Source organism: Anomaloglossus baeobatrachus, chromosome 9 (genome assembly GCF_048569485.1).
Source record: "Anomaloglossus baeobatrachus isolate aAnoBae1 chromosome 9, aAnoBae1.hap1, whole genome shotgun sequence".
Lineage (NCBI taxonomy): Eukaryota > Metazoa > Chordata > Amphibia > Anura > Aromobatidae > Anomaloglossus > Anomaloglossus baeobatrachus.
Genome location: NC_134361.1, coordinates 92,391,032 through 92,412,253, shown reverse-complemented (window position 1 = coordinate 92,412,253; position 21,222 = coordinate 92,391,032). Strand labels below are relative to the sequence as shown.

Genomic DNA, 21,222 nt, shown 5'->3' with positions numbered 1-21,222 from the left:
AGCATTTACTTTAAAAAAATTATTGTTCATAGGAGGCATGCACACCAGAATACTTAATCTAGTTCTATTTTGTTGTTTGCCAGAAGTGGGGCTATTATTAATAGAGGACCCAGTGAAAGATAAAGCAAAAGACCTGGAGGCACTCTAAGCTATTCAATCTAAAGCCGCCTCTACTTGTTCTGGCATCACCATTCAGACAGCGGTACTTGGGCCTACGAAATTATGCAAAATGGCCTATCGCCTAGGTGCACAAGAGGAAGGTGTTTCATTTGGGCATGTTGCAGGCACAGATCGACGATGTTCCCTCCCTGCAGCATCTCTACCACCATCAACAGCAGCACCACAGCCATATGGGATTGTAGACCCCATTTTAGAACTTAACTCTAAACAGCCATAATAAAGACTACAGACAATGCTTCGGAATGAGATGGCCGTAAGGCTTTATTGAGGGTTAGCTATATATCATTAAAATACTCTTTATTAAATTAAACACCTTAGACACCTCAATCAGTTTAGCTGAAGACTTGACTAAACAAAATACTTACGAAAAAACACCCAAAAACATGGGTTAATTTATCCCTCCGATAAAATCAGACGAGATAAAAAGAAAGAAAATACACAAAGACGCGGGCGGGTGGGAGTGTCTCTTCCAGATGCTAAACAGCTGCTGAGGTGATCCAAACCCTTGAGGGGGTATAAATAGTCAATTTTTCTGCCAGAATATAGCGTTCAATCAGCACCAAGGTCCAGTCAGATTACTCAGCCTATCCAAGATCATAACCCACTGTTACTAAGGTTAGGGCCAAGCCCGCTTGAGTGACCAGCAGAATTACCTCACAAACATTACACCTAATGGGATAAAAGACTGTGACAAATATTCATTTACTAACTAGGGATCCTAATCTATAAAACACATACTCATTTAGGTGCCACAATCCCATGTGGCCCCTTCCGTTATCCCCTCCAGGGACGTTCCATTCTCTATTTGATGCTCTCCTCATTCTTTACACCCCAAAAAAGTGCACAGTATTACGTTGCCTGTATACTGAGAAAAAGTGCCCAGCAGATTATTACACTACCTCTTTTCACAATTCCCCCACAGAACCAAAATTTCAGTCCAGTAGTGTACACTATAGCTACTGCAGTTAAAAAGTTTGCAGTAGGATTTGAGATCAAGCTGGTGATCTGTCGCAAGGCTTGGAAGAGTTCCTCCACAGAGCACACAGAACCCCTCTAAAATAACATAGAATAAAAAAATATCTTGAACCAGGAGGCAGAGATCCAAGTGGAGGAGCAGGTTGAGGAGGAGCTAGAGGTGAACATGTCAGTGTAGGTGGAAGAGGAAGGGAAGGTAGCCAGTATAGTTTTTATTATTATTATTATTATTATTCATATTTTAATTTTGGGAGGTCCCGAAACATTTGAAATGGCAAAGAGAATGTACAAACTGCGGTGGAGTAACAATGTCTGGGTGCGGCTGGTATAGTTCACTAGTCAGCCAAAGGAACTGACAAGTCCTGTGGGATCCATGCCTGGGTCATTTTAATGAATGTGAGCTTGCCCACATTCCCTATGGACAGGCGAATGCGCCTGTCTATTATCAACCCCCTGCCGTGCTAAACACACGCTCCAGCAGTACAATTCCAACAGGGCAGGCCGGCACCTCCAAGGCATAAAAAGGCAAGCTGAGGTCACGTGTCCAATTTGGTGACCCAGAAGTTAAATGGGGCAGACTCATCGCTCAGTACGTGGAGACGTGTGGACACATGCTCTTCCACCATGTTATTGAAACACTGCCTCTTGCTAATGCGAAGCATATCAGATGGTGGTGCTGGATGGTGTGGTGTTCTGAGGAAGATTTTCCCCATTTTTGTAAGGCTAACCCTCCCTTCCGAGGTGGCACCGGTTCCCCAGTTGTGTTGGCGACTTCCTCCTCCTTCTCTGCCTTATGCTTCCACTGATCCCTCACTGTCAGGTGGGAATGCCGTCAGTAGTGTGTCTACAAGCGTGCACTGGTATTCCTTCATTTTCCGATCATGGAAGTAAGAATGGCACGTTATGCTTGTAGCGGGGATCCAGAAGGGTGGGCACCCAGTAATCAGCACTGGTAAGAATTCGGGCAACTTTGTGGTAGTGCAGGTATTGTAGCATGTGTGCCAGGCTACCCAGAGGCCACAACAAGCTGTCCTCAGTGGGAGGTCTGTATCCTCTGCATCCCCCAGTCACTCTCCAGTGATGCTGATGAGCTGTTTTGAGTGCCACCCTGCTGTCAAAACGGTTCTTTCTCCTCATTAAAAACTATCCCCTGGCTGGACAGTTGTGTACCTGGCCGCCGTTGGTATACGAACCCTCCCTCTGAGCCATGTGTGGATGACTGACTTGATAATCGTATGACTGGTCCCTGTTGCTCCTCTTCTTCCTGCTCTGCCACCACCTCATCCATCGTCGCCTGGAGCGTTTATTCAAGGAGACATAAAATTGGGATAGTAACGCTGATGATGGAGTCATCAGCGCTGGCCATATTCATGGAGTACTCGAAGCAGGGCAACATTCCACACAAGTCCAACATGAAGGCCCACTCGTTGGTCGGGAAGTGGTTTTGTTCCACTGATCAACTCACCCGTGCATGCTGCAGCTGAAACTCCACTATTGCCTGCTGCTATCCAGCATATGCAAGGTGGAGTTCCACCATGTTGGTACGTCGCATATGAGGTGGTAAGCGGCATGGCAGAAGAGACACTGCAGTGCAGACAGGCGAGCAGCAGCAGTGTGAAAACACAACACTCTCAGCCATCCAATCTAAAACCACCTCTACTTGTTCTGGTCTCATCATTCGGAAAGTGGTACACGGGCCTACGCCCTGTGCACCAGAGGAAGGTGTTTCATTTAGGCATGTAGCAGCGACAGATCGACTATGTCCTCTCCCTACAGCAGCTACAAAACCACCGCCAGCAGCACCAAGGCTATGTCTATGTCCCCTATTTGATGCTCTTCTCATTCTTTGCACCCCATAAAGTGCACGGTAGAGAAGAGAGTGCACAGCAGATTATTACACTATTCAGGTACTCTGCACCAGGCTCTATAAGGCTGCTTTCACACCTCCGGTTTCTGCAATGCGGCACACTCCGGCACTTTGCAGGAAAATCGCAACCGTTTTTTTTTTGCTGCCGGTTGCGTTTTTTCTGCATAGACTTTAATTAGTGCCGCATTGTGCCGCATGGCCTTGCGTTCCATCCGTTTTTTGCCGCATGCGGCAGATTTAGCCGATGCGGCGGCCGGATGGAACGTTGCCTAGCACGTTTTTTCGTGCGGCAAAAAAACCCGCATTGCGCCGCATTCGGCCGATGCGGCGCATTTTTCAATGCATGCCTATGGCGGCCGGATGCGGCGCGATGCGGCAAAAACTGCATCCGGCCGCCGCATGCGGTTTTTGCCACTGCGCATGCTCAGTAGCATGCCGCAAGCGGCAAAAACCGGACAGGCCGCAAGGGAAAAACTTATGCAAAGGATGCGGTGTTTTCACCGCATCCGTTGCATAGCTTGCACAGCCGGATTGAGCCGCAGAGCTCAAGCCGGATGTGTGAAAGCAGCCTTAGGGCACCCTGCACCAGATTCTATTAGGGCACACTGCACTAGGTTCTATTAGGGTGCTGTGCAACCCGTGATGTGGCCTTTCAATAAACTTTATTCAGTGTCTGAACTCGGATACGGACTTCTGTGAGAAGTCCGTGTTCAAGTTTGAGGACCAGACAGTAGGTGTCCGGTACGAACCACAAACTTTACAGTTCAGGTTTGCTCATCACTATCTAGAACTTTATACAGATGAGAACTTCTCACATGTATATGTGCCGCCCCGGCACAGACCGGGGTGGTCGTGGCTCGAGGGGTCCGGACCCGGGCTTGTCAAACACTCCGATCTTTGAAAGGGGATTATTTACAGGGGAGCAGTTTGGTTCGTGATGCCACCTGCGGGTTGTGGTAATGGGAGTACTGCCGCTGCTGGAAAGAGTACCGGGGCAGATGGTGTGGAGCAGCAAGGTGTCAGTCCCTCCGCAGGTAGGGAAGGCCCCGGCTTCTGGGGTTTTGGTGGTTATTTGGGAGCGCAGGGTGCAGGGATCAGGGTACTCACTGCGGTAGTCGTGGTGCTTGATGAGATTTATAAAGTAGACACTCACACTGAGATAAACCAAAGTCTCTGTGCATCACTGTCACTGCAGGGAGCCCGTCCAGGTATCCGCTCCCACCGGTGTCACTTGGTAATCCGAAGCCCACCTCCATGCACAATTTAGTTGTCTGTTGTTGCCCCTTGGCTTGAAGCTGTTAGGGGCCCACTCACTATGTACAGTGCACTTGGGATTTTAGTGGGCTGCTTTACTGGAAAAACCTATCCCCCACGTTGTGCTGATGCCTTTAATCTCTGAGCTCTTAGGGAAGTTCGTGAAGATACTCTCCCTCCCAGGTTAATTATCAGGACGTTGAATCTGTTCCTGACCTAGGGTACCCTGTACCCCGTCGTGCTTGGTACCGGTCAGTTCTTTTGGGTTTTCTGATGCCGACAGTCCTCCTAGACTATGTCCGTTGCACCTTTTTCCAATGTCACTGCCACCGGCCCCCAACTCCTCTGGTCCCTGACCACCGTCTGCGACCCAACCTTGGTCTCGCTCCCCGGGAGCTACTACTCCAGCTCCTCACTCCTTGAGGGCTCTCACTACTCTGCTTACTTCCTCCCTCCCACCAGTCTGCCTGACCCCTAGGTGGGTGGCCCTATTCCAGCTTGACCAACTCACTGGTGTGTCTGACAGGTCATGATGAGAGGTGTGGTTGGGATTTGTGGTGCTGATGGTAGTGACACCGGTTTCTGGGAACCTGGAACCAAGGGGGGTAGGACCTGCACCCCTGGGTGAAAGGATGCAGTTCCCTGTGGCACCCTGATATATTCAGGGGTGCCACATATAGAATTACACGGACTGATGTAATCCCAACTGAGTCCCAATGGATCTTGGCACAAACAAATCTTGGATAATAATCTATCACAGGTTTTCCATCATCAGAAATTGTATTATAAAGAATGCCACAATATGATATCAAAAATAATGAGTAACTTGACTACAAATATTCACATTCTTTTTTTTTGTACTATTTCAACAGGTTTAACATCTAATATTGGTTTATGCTTATAATGGTAATCTGCAGACGTCTGAAGATGAGCCTCATGGATATCACAAAGATGTTTTCCATCCTAAGGCCAAGAGAAGAAGACGAGGTGGCAGCTGAAGATGGCCGTGAACTACATTTGGCAGTGACAATGGATAACCCTGAATACTTAACAAGTCTACTTTCAGAAGACAAATATAAGAAATTGGTGAACAGTCAAAGTGGTTGGGGGGTTCCAGTGACTCCTCTTCGTCTGGCTGCCTCCAAGGGTTCCCTAGAATGTCTGAAGATCCTCCTGGCTAATGGGGCAGAAGTGGACATCTTAGATGTAAAGGCACAAACTCCTTTGTTCTCTGCCGTCTGTGCTGGCCATTTTGATTGTGTCAGAGAATTACTCAAGGCTGGGGCTTGTCCTTCAGGAAGCATCTATAACAACTGCACTCCATTACTTAATGCTGCCAGAGAAGGGAATGCCAGCATTTTAAGAGAATTATTAGATTATGGCGCAGAACCGAATGTCAAATGCAAATTACCGGACTGGACCACAAACATTGCAACAACCACAGGACCATTGTATCTCTCAGCTGTCTATGGGCACTTGGAGTGTTTTAGGACCCTGCTTCTTTATGGGGCTGACCCAGATTACAACTGCACAGATGAGACACTTATGAAAAGGATAAAGTATCCTAAAACCGTTCTGGATGTGTGCCTCAAGCATGGATGTAGGACATCATTTGTACAATTACTGGTTGATTTCGGAGCCAATGTCTATTTGCCTGACATCCACATTTCCAAGACATTCCCAAATCACGAGGCAATGGAACTTCTGGCAAGAGAGAGAGGTAATAGCTGAAGTTGCTGTAAAGTGTCCCTTAACTGTTAAGAGCCATTTACACGCTGCAACATCGCTAACGATATATCGTCGGGTCACGGTGTTTGTGACGCACATCCGGCGCCGTTAGCGACATCGCAGCGCGTGACAGCTAGGAGCGACAAGCAACGATCAGAAAAACGGCAAAAATCGTTGATTGTTGCCACGTCGCTCCTTTTCCAAATGTCGTTGGTGATGCATGCCGCTGGTTGTTTGTCGTTCCTGCGGCATCACACATCGCTGTGTGTGACACCGCAGGAACGACGAACATCTCCTTACCTGCGTCCACCAGCAATGAGGAAGAAAGGAGGTGGGCGGCATGTTCCGGCCGCTCATCTCCGCTTCTCCTCTGCTATTGGGCAGCCGCTTAGTGACGCCGCAGTGACGTCGCTATGACGCCGAACACACCTCCCCCTTGAAGGAGGGATTGTTCAGCGGTCACAGCAACATCGCTGACAAGGTATGTGCGTGTGACGCTGTCGTAGCGATAATGTTCGCTATGGCAGTGATCACCACGTCGCACGTATGACGGGGGCAGGTGCTATCGCGCACGACATTGCTAGCAATCGCTAGTGATCTCGCAGTGTGTAAAGCACCCTTTACACATATAGTTGTACCCATCTAGAGATATATACAGATGACCATATACAATGATGCATGTGCCAATCAGACAGGTCATAAAAGTGAGACTGGATATGTTGGGCGGCTTTAACACATCTTTAATAGAAATGGATTCCGCAGCTAAATAGGAAAGGGTTCTTTACAGTTAGAGTAGTCAGACTGTGGAATGCCGACCACAAGAGGTAGTGATGGCAGTCACTATAACAGCTTTTTAAAAAAGGGTTGGATGATTTCCTTAGTGCACACAACATTGATGGTTATAAATGATTTAGGCTAGTTTCACACTTGCGTTGGACGGGATCCGTAGCATTGCGTTGTGTGACGCATGCAACGGATGCATTGCATATAGTGGCACAACGCATGCTACAGATCGTACAAAATAACGCAATCCGTTGTAGGTTTTTTTCCTTGACTTTACACATCTGAGCATGCGCAGTTATGTAAAGACAGCTGCGTTAATGGAATCCGTCAAATGACGGATTCTAACGGAATCCGCCACCATAGGCGTCCATTATAAAAACAACGGACGCCAAACGGATTCATGTATGTTGCGCTTTTTTGACACTCCGCCAAGTGCAGAAAAACGCTACATGCAATGTTCCATCCGCCCGACGCTCACTGACGGTCAGCATCAAAACAACTGATGCGCTGTGGGGCGGATGCAATGCAAGACCATCCGTTGCTATCCGTAGCTAATAGAAGTCTATGAGAAATATAACGGTTTCCTGTAACGGTTACCGTAATTCCTCAAGGCTGCGGATAGCAACGGAAGCCGTCCAACGCAAGTGTGAAAGTAGCCTTAGTGACAAAATGTTTAACTGTTGGTGAAAGGTTTAACTAGATGGACCTAGGTCTTTTTTCAACCTATGTAACTATGTAATGAAAGGGGTTATGTCTAAAAAGACCCTGTTTTATCTTGGTGGCAATCTCAACAATAGATACTAAAAAACACAGTTGACGTACTTGCCCACCAATCTTCCTTTTGTCTTCTCATTTGTTTGATTTACATGTAATGAAAGTGTGCCATTAAAAAAAGTGTCTCTCCAAGAAGCACACGTAAGCACTCAGTATATTCACAATATTACAATTTATAACTAGAAACAATCTAAATTGAATTTTGACTAATTTGTTAAATACATGAATTAATTTACCTTTTTCCTAATTTGGAGTTACAAACTGTATTACAGTACATAGGTGCGAGCACAATTCTGACACTACTGGAAACAGTCAGTAAGCTTATAGTCAGACACACTTCTGACACTTTAGCTAATGACATATAATCCATTGGTAGTGTGAATTAATTATTGAAGTACAAAGCCTAATGTAAAGACTTAAAGTGGTTTTCTCACAAAGTTAATTTTAAAGTTGATTATAATCAATAGATTTTAGAATAATAATAATTTCCACAATTGGATATGTTTAAAAAAAATCGTTCCTGTGCTGAGATAATGTTATATACATCAAAGGATGTAAAAAAACATCCAGCACCATAACAGGAATCCAGCCAGGAAGATGAATAAAAAATTCTTCCGTTTTATTTAGATCATAATGTTAAAATACATACAAAATTAAAAAACATGACCAAAACCTGACATGTTTCGGACCCTAGAACATGGTCCTTACTTATTACCTATGAGTAAGGACCATGTTCTAAGGTCCGAAACGTGTCAGGTTTTGGTCATGTCTTTTAATTTTGTATGTATTTTTAACATTATGATCTAAATAAAACAGAATAATTTTGTATTCATCTTCCTGGCTGGATTCCTGTTATGGTGCTGGATGTTTTTCTACATACTTTGAAGTCTGTTTCCCTGGGCCTCCAACCTGGTGATCCTCCATGCATCAGATATTTTTTGATATTAAGTCATACAATGGTAGGCTGAATACTTTTTTTGTTTTTTAGTTTAATCTTATATACAGTATGTGCCCCTGCTATGTACTATGTAATGATCGTGTCTGTCCCTAAAGTGACATGGTCTGATCATGAAGCAAAGAAAAAACGTTTCATCCAGCACTTGAAGATATAGTATCCCAATTCCACGAAATTCATGGACTCGATAAAATTATTATTATTTTTATTGGTGTACAAAAGTACAAATTATTAAAATCATTGCGACTTACGCGTTTCAAGCCGAACAAGGGCTCTTACTCATAGCATCATAGGTATGAGTAAGAGTCCTTGTCCGGCTTGAAACACGTAAGACGCAATGATTTTAATTATTTGTACTTTTGTACACCAATAAAATTAATAATGATTTTATCAAGTCCGTGAATTTCGTGGAATTGGGATACTATATCTTCAAGTGCTGGATGAAACGTTTTTTCTTTGCTTCATTAATCCGGGGATCCGGCCCGCTGACTGTCCGTGCACTGATCTCCAAAACCGGCCACAGAAAGTTTAGAGGTGAGCTGATTCTGAAAATTTTCCTTGTCTTATGGTCTGATCATACCACATCTCCTGGGCAGGGGAGGAAACAAAAGAGTATAAAGACATTACAGCACAGGATCATAATTGATTCTTTTTGTGAGGTAAAACTTTTTCTGTTATGGATGGTGTTTCTATCGGTTTGGCCGTTGCCGGCTGTGAAGGGGGTTAAGATTCTTTTTGAGGATGTTTCTGGGCTCCCTTTAGTGGCCAGTGCTGGAAGAAAGTCAGGTTCTGTGCTCTAATCCCAGTGGGCCAATCATGTCCAGCCCTTGGTGTATAAAGGAAGATATTCTGCCTCAAGCTGATGCCGATGATATTGTTTCCTGTGTCAGCTTTTTTCCAGTGAACATGTCTTGAACACCAGGTCCTCCTGTCATGTCGTCCGTGTGCCTGTGACCCGCCGGACACTTCTCCACTGCGCTCCTGTTTGTCTTTTTCTCTTGGAGATCTCCAGTGCTGTCTGCTACAGTTTGTCTGTTTCTGTGGATTTAATTTTTGCCTTTTTTCCTAGTCATCCTGATCTCGCCTTTGAATTCTGGGATAAGTACTTTGTCTTCTTTCCCGTGACTGAATGGTTTTCATGCATTTTTCTCTTAGGTGCAATGTTTATGTGATTCTGGTTCAATTTGTGTTGAAATGCTTTGAAAACTGTTCATTCTCAGTGAAAAAACGCATAGGTGAGTTTTTTTTCTCTGTCTGAACATGGTCCTGCGTTTTTTGGTCATATGTGTTTTTGCCCCATTGTGCTCCCATAGATGAACTTTAACAAAGGGAATTGCTGAGAATCAAAAAAATACCTTTCTCCATCATGTTTGCATATTTACTTTTTGCTGTACTTAGTATACAGTTTATTAGACCACATTAATGGACTGCTCACTATTAGTCCTGTTGGACATTGAATATTTTTCTGTCTATGATAGTTGCTACTTAGCCGATTCTTTAGACAACCTCTCTTGGATGCTAATCCTGTCTAGTGCCCTGCACATGAGTTCCCTGATGTAGTGGGTGGCGGATCGTGTGGTCCTAAGGGAATTTTGATCATCAGGAGTCAGGAGTTGGCATACATTAGGATTTTTGCTCGTTGCACCCAGTGATCTATCCTATCCTTTTGTGTCTTAGTTAGCAGGGCCTCTCTTTGCTCAAGTCTATTCCTAACCAATTATGTATTGTTTGCTTCTTATATCATTATCAATAAATGTTGGGGGGTTTATCTATTCCTTTGGGGATGCTCTGAGGCAAGTTAGGATTTCTTTCTTCATCTTTGAGGTTAGCTAGTTTCTTAGGCGGTGACGAGGCATCTAGGTAGAGTAGGCACACTCCACCGCTATTTCTAGTTGTGTATATGTAGTCAGGGGGTTGCTGCCTGTTAATTTCCAACCACTCTTGTGCTCTTTTTTTCCTGGTTTTCCAGGTTTTTTCCTCCTGGACTTTTGGGGTAGTGGATCTTAGTTCTTGGGTTGCCTCTATTTCTGGATAAGGGATGGTGTTTTCCCTTGAATGGGATATCCACGGAAATGTCAGCGGTCCTCTGGCCATAACAATTTCATCTTAAATTAAGAATTATTTGTGATCCTGTACTGTAATGTTTGCATTATTAACTTTATTAACTTTATTACTTCCTCCCTGACCCAGGAGCTGTGGTATGATCAGACCATGTCCCTGTACGGTCAGACACAGTCATTACACAGTACATAGCAGGGACACATATATAAGATTATCTCAGCACAGGAAATTATTATTATTCCAAGATCTATTGACTAAAATGAACTTTGTTCAGGCGATAACCCCTTTAATTTCCAAGAATTCAAATCACCAGAAAAGCTTTATTGCAAACATTAATCAATCAGACAATATTGTGATATTTCAGCTCTGAAATCCTCAAAACTCTGAAGGTAGCTGTTGAATAGTTTTGAAATCAGACAAAAACAGAGTAGATACTTCATCTGTGAGCCTCATCATGAGCCACTGCATGGCCTACATCAGTCATGTGCTGTTCTTGCTCTTTCTTGCGGCTCAGACAGCCCATGACTGATGCAGTCCTGGCTGCAGATGGTGTTTTCCTATTAGTAACTAGCATGAGGAACTAGTCACAGATGAAGTCAGTCATCACCTTTTGTCTATTTCCAGAGCTATACTCAAAGTTTAGGGGTGCGTACCAACGATCAGTGTATGCAGCGAATACACTCTGGTTATGCTCACTTCTCCATTTGGGATAAATTTGTAACAGATTCAGTTTAATACAAAAGCAGAAGGAATATAAGACGATACCAACCTTGGTTACTAGTTGATATTCCCTTTTGTGTTTCCATCAATTTTTGTTCTATTTTAAAAATAACTATTTTTACTAAATGTGTCCATGGTCACCTCTTGTTTCTGGGCATGTGCTGGGCTTAAAATTGGATCCATGAAAAAAAAAAGTGAAAGGTAATCTGCCATCCTTTTGCGATTTTTTTAGTTATTAGTATGGGCATACAGGTGGCAAAAAGGTGAAATTAGCCATACTTGTATGCCTCCTGGATGAAGGATCGTTTTGGAAAAATTCTCTTTTATATCTTCTATCTTACAGGCTATGGGGCGTGTGCTGCCTCACGGCTTTATTATACAGGATTCCTCCTCTCCTTCTCTTCCCTAAAGTCCCTGTGACGTCAGGTGCACGGTTGGAAATCCTGCACCTGCGCATTCTGTCTGCCGCCTCTCCCCTGCACTGTGAAGCCAAAACCACAGGAAGTGAATCCCTTTTATTTCCACAGGTCTACGCGTTTCAGGGACATATCCGTCCCCTTCATCAGGACAATATACAGGGAATAATACAGCAAACAAGGGGACGGATATGTCCCTGAAACGCATAGACCTGTGGAAATAAAAGGGATTCACTTATGCTCTCCGTATTCCTGTGGTTTTGGCGCGGTATTCAACCTGCTTTCTCCTACCTTGAAATCATCTTATCGTTGCGGTACTGCTGTTTTCCACGCTACTTCCATGCTTGCTAAGGGGTTGTGACTGGCACAACCTGATGAGGTGAGTGTTCCTCCAATATTCCCCCCATACCTTTATGTCGCAGGCGGAGGGGACGCCGCTGCGCTCACTGACGCTCGGGTCCGGCGCTGCTGCTGCTGCTGCTCGGTGGCTCGAGCGGTGGGCCGGATCCGGGGACTCGAGCGGCGCTCCTCACCAGTGAGTGAAAAGGGAGGTGATGTGGTTGGGGATTTAGTCCGTGACGCCACCCACGGGTTGTGGTGAAGATGGGCACCACCGCTGCTGGTGACAGGGATCCTGGGAGCAATGGTAGGGAGCAGCTGGGATGTTGTTTTCCCCCTCCGTGGGTAAAGGTTGGTGGTCCCGGGGCCCGGTGGTGTGACGAGAAGGCAGGGTTGGTGAGGTGCAGGGTTGCAGGGACAGCGCAGCGCGGTGCCAGATGGCACAGTGGTACTCACTCAGTAATGAGGCACAAAGTCTCTGGTAAACCAAACGGCTGGATGGACGGGTCCCGCAGCCGGCTGCTGTGTCTCTCCCTTGACAGGTGATGGTGGCTGTCTTTCCCTGCACCTTTGTGTCCTGTGTTGACTACGACGGATTCCCAACGGTAGTCCACTCCCCGGTGTATGGGTACCGGAGGAGCCCGTTTTGCCCGCAGGCGCTGGCCCTTGGGTCTCTAGCCGTTGGCGGTGGCTGTATACCAGGGGTGGGCAATTAATTTTCCCATGGGGCCGCATGAGAAATTGGGATTGGTTTAGAGGGCCGGACTAATATAATTACCTCAGTTCTACCCAATATACTACATCACTACACCCCCTCCATATACTACACCTGTAATATACTACATCACTACACCCCCCATATACTACACCTGTATTATACTACACTCCCTCCATATACCTGTAATATACTACACCCCCATATACACCTGTATTATACTACACCACTATATAATACACCTCCGATATACTACATCATTACACCCCTATATACTACACCTGTAATATACTACATCACTACACCCCATATACTACACCTGTAATATAGTACACCTCCATATAGTACACCTGTAATATACTACACCTCCATATAGCACACCTGTAATATACTACACCTCCATATAGTACACCTGTAATATACTACATCACTACACCCCATATACTACACCTGTAATATAGTACACCCCCATATAGTACACCTGTAATATACTACACCTCCATATAGCACACCTGTAATATACTACATCACTACACCCCTATATAGCACACCTGTAATATACTACACCTCCATATAGCACACCTGTAATATACTACACCTCCATATAGCACACCTGTAATATACTACATCACTACACCCCTATATAGCACACCTGTAATATACTACATCATTACACCCCTATATAGCACACCTGTAATATACTACATCACTACACCTCCATATAGCACACCTGTAATATACTACACCTCCATAGAGCATACCTGTAATATACACCTCTATATAGCACACCTGTAATATACTACGCCTCCATATGGTACACCTGTAATATACTACATCACTATACCCCCATATACTACACCACTATATACACCTCCATATAGCACACCTGTAATATACTACACCCCCATATCTCACACACCCTGCTCCCCATACAGCCTGCACCCCCCAGATCACACACACTACACCCCCATATGTCACACGCCCTGCCCACATATCTCACCCTGCCTGTACCCCAACTTACCCCTCTCAAACACTCTGCACCCCTTCACCTCCTTCTGTCAGTCTGCAGCCCTCATATACCACTCACCCTGCAGCTCCATCTTCCCACATTTGCCACTCACCCTACAACTCCATCTTCCCCCATATGCCACTCACCCTGCAACTCCATCTTCCCTCATATACCACTCACTCTGCAACTCCATCTTCCCTCATATACCACTCACCCTGCAACTCCATCTTCCCTCATATGCCACTCACCCTGCAGCTCCATCTTTCCACATATGCCACTCACCCTGCAACTCCATCTTCCCTCATATGCCACTCACCCTGCAACTCCATCTTTCCTCATATGCACTCACCCTGCAACTCCATCTTCCCACATATGCCACTCACCCTGCAACTCCATCTTCCCTCATATGCCACTCACCCTGCAACTCCATCTTCCCACATATGCCACTCACCCTGCAACTCCATCTTCCCTCATATACCACTCACCCTGCAGCTCCATCTTCCCTCATATGCCACTCACCCTGCAACTCCATCTTCCCTCATATGCCACTCACCCTGCAACTCCATCTTCCCTCATATACCACTCACCCTGCAACTCCATCTTCCCTCATATGCCACTCACCCTGCAACTCCATCTTTCCTCATATGCACTCACCCTGCAACTCCATCTTCCCACATATGCCACTCACCCTGCAACTCCATCTTCCCTCATATGCCACTCACCCTGCAACTCCATCTTCCCACATATACCACTCACCCTGCAACTCCATCTTCCCTCATATGCCACTCACCCTGCAACTCCATCTTCCCTCATATGCCACTCACCCTGCAACTCCATCTTCCCTCATATGCCACTCACCCTGCAACTCCATCTTCCCTCATATACCACTCACCCTGCAACTCCATCTTCCCTCATATGCCACTCACCCTGCAACTCCATCTTTCCTCATCTGCACTCACCCTGCAACTCCATCTTCCCTCATATACCACTCACCCTGCAACTCCATCTTCCCTCATATGCCACTCACCCTGCAACTCCATCTTCCCTCATATACCACTCACCCTGCAACTCCATCTTCCCTCATATGCCACTCACCCTGCAACTCCATCTTCCCACATATGCCACTCACCCTGCAACTCCATCTTCCCACATTTGCCACTCACCCTGCAACTCCATCTTCCCACATATACCACTCACCCTGCAACTCCATCTTCCCTCATATGCCACTCACCCTGCAACTCCATCTTCCCACATATACCACTCACCCTGCAACTCCATCTTCCCACATATACCACTCACCCTGCAACTCCATCTTCCCTCATATGCCACTCACCCTGCAACTCCATCTTCCCTCATATGCCACTCACCCTGCAACTCCATCTTCCCACATATGCCACTCACCCTGCAACTCCATCTTCCCCCATATGCCACTCACCCTGCAACTCCATCTTCCCTCATATGCACTCACCCTGCAGCTCCCCTCCCCCTCATGTCCCCTCTTTTCTCATTACCAGTCATCATGTGTCCACATCTCCTTCAGGATTCAGTATCTTTGCTTTCTGCCCGGCATCCTGTGTCTCCTCCCACACAGTCACATGGGCGTGACGTCATCGCAGGTCCTGCAAGATGAATTATTCCGTCTGCTGTGCTCCTTCTCCTGCCCGGCGGGAACTTTTGAAATGACACACGCAGCGCAGTACTGACAACGTCAGAGAGCGCGCGTGTGTCACTGACAATTAGTGCCGGCAGGGAACAGAGGAAAGACTCCTGCGTTCCGCTGCCTGCACTGACTGTGCAGACCTGCACAGGATCTCTCCCTGCTCAGCACGCTGCAGCACGCTCCACTGCACCGGCTGAAGACGGGCGGGCCGGTCACAGAGAGTAGGCGAGCCGGATGTGGCCCGCGGGCCGCCCCTTGCCCAGGTCTGCTGTATACCCTCACGGTGCGGACGGTTGCCTTCTAACGGGTCTTTGGCTGCTAGGAAACCCCTGGGGTTCCGGTCACACTCGGATTTGACTATTGTCGGCGGCTCCAAGCCTGGTCGGGGTCCGATGGCCCTGCCTGTGTGTGCCGGCTTCACTTCACTCTCCGATCGGTACCGGCGGGCCAACGCCCGACCCCGGTCCTACGGTTTCACGTTGCTCCACCACTCCTGCAGACGGCCACCACCGTCTGCCAACCTTGCTGTCAGTGCCTGGGCTCCAACCCAGACACCCAAGTGTTTACTCCTCTCACTTCCAACTCTCGCTCTAAACTGTCACTTTTCCCGCCTCCAGGCCTGTGAACTCCTTGGTGGGTGGGGCCAACCGCCTGACCCCGCCCCCACCTGGTGTGGACATCAGACCCTGGAGGGAGGCAACAAGGATTTTGTGTTTGGCTAGTGTTACTGTCCTAGGGATGGGGGTGTTTGTGTGTTATCTGTGATGACCTGGCTAGTCCAGGGCGCCACATTTACATCGGGTAAGACCCTATTTGCACCTATTTTTCCACAGTTTGGCTCTCTGCACTGTGAAGCAGCAGTGACTTCCCGACACATGCGCACATCAAAATTGAAGACTGCCAACTGCAGGGCACAGACTTCAATTTTGCTGTGAGCAAGCGCCGTGGAGTAGTTGCTGCTTCACAGTGCAGTGGAGAGACGGCAGGCAGGGAAAGGGAGGAAAAATCCTGTATAATGAAGACTAGAGGCTTATCTTCCAGGCAGCACATGCCCGTAGCCTGGAAGATAGAAGATATAAAAGAGCATTTTTCCAAAATGACCCCTCATCCAGGAGGCATACAGGTATGGTTAATTTCACCATTGTGCAACCTGTATGAGGCGCGCCCATGGGGTCTCTGGGATTTTTGGGTTACTTGTCACCAGGCCAGTTTGGGGTGTCACAGCGGCCTGGCCCGGTTCCGTGAACCCATCAGTGTCAATAAAGATGGGGATGGGATTACTTACAGGGGAGTAGGATAAAGTTTATCTTAGTGACACCACCTGTGGTGTGCGGCTATGATGGGAGCTGCCGCTGGGAGATATTTGTTTCTCTCTCTGGAATGGATGGTAATGCAGCTCAGATGGTCCAGCTCTAAACAGGCAGAGCTCAGGCCCCACAAAGGATGTTGGGGGTAGTAGTCCACTCCAATCTGGGAGCGCAGGGCGCGGGAAGGAATAGATGACACAGCGGTTGCAGTTTAGGTTGTTTACGCTCGCCGTTGGACTGCCAGACCATGCTGTGATGGGCTCCAGACGATCATGGACAGTTCGGAGGTGAGAGCCGGTGGGGTTTCCCTGTGAGTCCTTCCTCACTGCGCTGTGTTGTGCGAGTCCCTGCGGCTTGAAGCTATGCTGGGACCCGAGTCCTTGGGGTTTGTTCAGTTCCCTGTCCCGTATAGCAGGCAGCTCAAGTCTGTAGATTGAGCCGCCCTATGGTCATGACTTCTGGCTCTATATGCTGCTGTGCCCCAGGCACTGTGTGTGCACCAGAAAACTTGGAATCCTCTGCTGGCGGGACCTGAAGTACTCACCAGCCAAGGGCTCCGCACCCTGAGGTTGGCGCCGGCCCTGAGGGAGCTATGAGCTCTGCACTCAGCGACCGTATTCTCCTGCATCTCACTTGGTTCCCCAGTTGTTTCTCAACTCCTTGTGTGTGTGTGTGTGTGTGTGACGCCTTGCTCCCCCAGACTGTCACTCCACCCCCCTGGTTCCTGAGCTAGTGGATGGGAGGCCCCAGACAATATGGTGACCATCCTAAATGACCCTACCTTAACCCAGTCCCGGTGAGAGGACAACTAGATATGTGTATGTTGGTGAATTGTGGTTTACCGGCAATGACCTCCTCTGTGTCCGAGATGAATACTGCACCTCACCAGAAGTGCAGTATCCTATGGCGACTGAAGCCTTAGGGGCGCCATATATGCTCATGTTAATAACTAAAAAAACTCAAAAGGGTGACAGATTCCCTTTAATGGACGACCATTCTTTATTATTCATATCTCATTCTCTCTGCTACCCAATATTTTTTGGGGGGAGTAAAAAGCTGTATAAGGAATGTATTTTTTTGTTTGTCCAGAAAACATATGACAAACAGAACAGGTGAACATTGAATACATAAAAAAAACGACCTCACTGAAATGAATTTTGTCCTGCAAGTAAATGTTTTATTTCCATTTTTCTACTCCTGCTGATTAGCTTTAAGTCACTAATCATTGCTGTTCGGTAGGGTTACACGGTGCGGCCAAAGACCAATGTTATGTGAACAGTCACCGCCCACCAGTGAGAGGGTCTTAATGCTTATTTTACCTACATATTTCCCAAATCTTTTGAATCCACTTCTGGCTTTGGCTCGCAAACTGCATAAAAAATCTGTAGGTCCTCTCCAGTCTCCGCTCCAATCCTCTCCTCCCTCATAGTTACTTAGGTTGAAAAAAGACATAGATCCATAAAGTTCAACCTTTTTGAACCAGTTATACTGTACATTCTCCATTGCTAGATTATTTATAACCCACTGCCATCTGTTCTCCTTCCTTGCCAGCTATGATAAGTGACGAGTCGGCAACAGAGTGCACTGTCAGTGCGCATTATAAGGGGAAAATGCGTTGGCCAAAAATGAGCCCCAATCCCGTTAATCCCATCTGTTTTGAGGGCAGGGCTGGTCTGTTCGCTCTGTTTTCGCTTTACAATGTGTACTGACAGTGCACTCTGTGCTTGGCTCATCACTTGTCATTAGAGCCAGCGAGGGAGAGCACAGTGACAATGGAGCTTGTACTGAGCATACATTGGAAGTCAAAACCGACACATGCTCAGTAGAGCAGGGACAAGCCCACGACGTTAATTGGACATCATTGATGATGCTTCTCTTCAGGGTGGGACAAAAGCTGTGGCAGTGATGACCCCTGATGACATCTCGTTTGAGAATCCCAGTAGGCCCTTGAGATTCTGAAACTAAATGTCATTAAAATAGAAGTAAAAAAAAATAAAGCAGTTAGAGAGTATAGAGAGGGAATGGTTGGGACTTTTTAATTAACACATATTAGAAAAGAGATTAGATTATGACATTAGACACAACATAACAGCTTCAGACACTTCTTAAAACACATCTTTGTAGGGTGACCTATCGCCCTCCCTAATCGAAGTCAATACATATATATCCCCTCCACGACTTCTCAGAACATAATTCTTTCTCAATCTCCACCGCACCCAAAAAGCGTCACAAAGATTGGCTGATGACCGGCTCATGCAGCCTTTAGCAATCCCCCATTTCTTCGAGATGGCTGGACCATCATTGTAAAAAAGCACCTGTACCTTGTGTCCCCCCCCACCCCATTGTAGATTGTAAGCTCTCATGAATAGGGTTGTCTTTATCTTTGCTTTAATTATTGTAACTTCTATAACTGTTACTTATGTTTGTATATGAACCTCTGAATTGTAAAGCGCTGCGGAATATGTTGGTGCTTAGACAGATATTTAGAATTAAAATAAATTCAGTTTCCGACTGATATTTTCGGCATTACATTACATATACATTTACATAGGTTAAGAGAATATTTTTTTTTGCTGGAGTGCTTATTTAAATGGGTTGTCAACTACTCGGATAACCCCTACTCAATACCCATACGGACCCCCAGTGCCAGTGATGTCTACACTAAAGGGCCATTTACACGCTGCGACATCGCTAATGATATATCATCGGGGTCACGGTGTTTGTGACGCACATCCGGCGTCGTTAGCAACATCGCAGCGTGCGACACGTACGAGCGACCTTCAACGATCGTAAAAGAGGTAAAAATCGTTGGTTTTGGAGAGGTCGTTTATTTACCAAAAATCGTTGTATGTGCAGTAACGAGGTTGTTCCTCGTTCCTGTGGCAGCACACATCGCTTTGTGTGACACCGCAGGAACGCCGAACATCTCCTTACCTGCGGCCGCCGGCAATGAGGAAGGAAGGAGGTGGGCGGGATGTCTGGCAGCTCATCTTCGCCCCTCCACTTCTATTGGGCGGCCGCTTAGTGACGTCACTATAACGCCGAACGAACCGCCCCCTTAGAAAGAAGGCGGTTCGCCATCGCTAGGCTGGTAAGTCAGTGTGACTGTTCCTAGCGATGTTGTGCGACACAGGCAGCGAGGTGACGGGGGCGGGTACACTCGCTAGCGATCTCGCTAGCGAGATCGCAGCGTGTAAAGTACCCTTAAGTTTCCCAGCTGAACAATGGCAGGCATTTCCAATGGCCATAAATCAGTCATTTCACTTTCTCCTCCTTCAGACAAATCAGACATGTGGAGAAAGTCATAAAGCAGAGGAAGTTGTCTCTTCCTCCAGCTGTCAGTTATATACGTGGTCACAATTTTTGGTACCCCTCGTTTAATGAAAGAAAAATTCACAATGGTCACAGAAATAACTTGAATCTGATGAAAGTATTAATAATATTAAAAATCTATGAAAATGAACAAATGACAGTCAGACATTGCTGCTTTTCTGCTTCCACAGAATTTAAAAAAAATTAAATTCATGAAATCGGCCTGGACAGAAATGATGGTGCCCTCCTCCTCCTCCTCCCTCTCCTCCTCCTTCTCCTCTTCCTCCCCTTTCTCCTTAACTTAATATCTTGTTGCACAACCTTTTGAGGCAATCCCTGCAATCAAACGATTCCTGTAACTGTCAGTGAGACGTCTGCACCTCTCGACAGGTATTTTGGCCACTCCTCAAGAGCAAACTGCTCCAGTTGTCTCGTGTTTGAAGATTACCTTTTCCAGACGGCATGTTTCAACTCTTTCCAAAGATGCTCAATAGGATTTAGGTCAGGGCTCATAGAAGGCCACTTCAGAATAGTCCAATGTTTACCTATTAGCCATTGTTGGGTGTTTGTAGCTGTGCGTTTTGGGTCATTATCCTGTTGCAAGACCCATGACCTGCGACTGAGACCAAGCTTTCTGACACTGGGCAGCACATTTCTCTCTAGAATCCCTTGATAGTCTTGAGATTTCATTGTACCCTGCACAGATTCAAGACACAAAGCAGCCCCAGAACATAACAGAGCCTCCTCCATGTTTCACAGTAGGGATAGTGTTCTTTTATTGATATGCTTCATTTTTCTGTCTGGGAACATAGAACTGATGTGCCTTGCTAAAAAGTTCCATTTTTGTCTCATCTGTCCATAGGACATTCTCACAGAAGCTTTGTGGCTTGTCAACATGTAGTTTGGAAAATTCCAGTCTGGCTTTTTTATGATTTTTTTCAAAAATGGTGTCCTCCTTGGTCGTCTCCCATGAAGTCCATTTTGGCTCAAACAATGACGGTTGGTGCGATCTGACACTGATGTTCCTTGAGCTTGAAGTTCACCTTTAATCTCTTTAATGTGTTTCTGGGCTTTTTTGTTACCATTCGTATTATCCGTCTCTTTGATTTGTCATCAATTTTCCTCCTGTGGCCCCGTCCAGTGAGGTTGCCTACAGTTCCATGGATC

The 21,222-nt window shown here is 46.5% G+C and overlaps 1 protein-coding gene across 2 annotated transcripts in view; it reads left to right on the top strand.

Annotated features, from left to right (window-relative positions):
- The window catches only part of LOC142251260 (ankyrin repeat and SOCS box protein 12-like), a 141,295-nt gene that overhangs the window by 112,163 nt on the left and 7,910 nt on the right, over positions 1-21,222 (top strand). For both annotated transcript variants that reach the window (XM_075323892.1, XM_075323890.1), the window contains exon 2: positions 5,149-5,996. In XM_075323892.1, coding sequence (XP_075180007.1) covers positions 5,171-5,996 — 826 coding nt within the window. In that variant the 5' untranslated portion in view covers positions 5,149-5,170. The remainder of the gene's footprint in view (positions 1-5,148; positions 5,997-21,222) is intronic.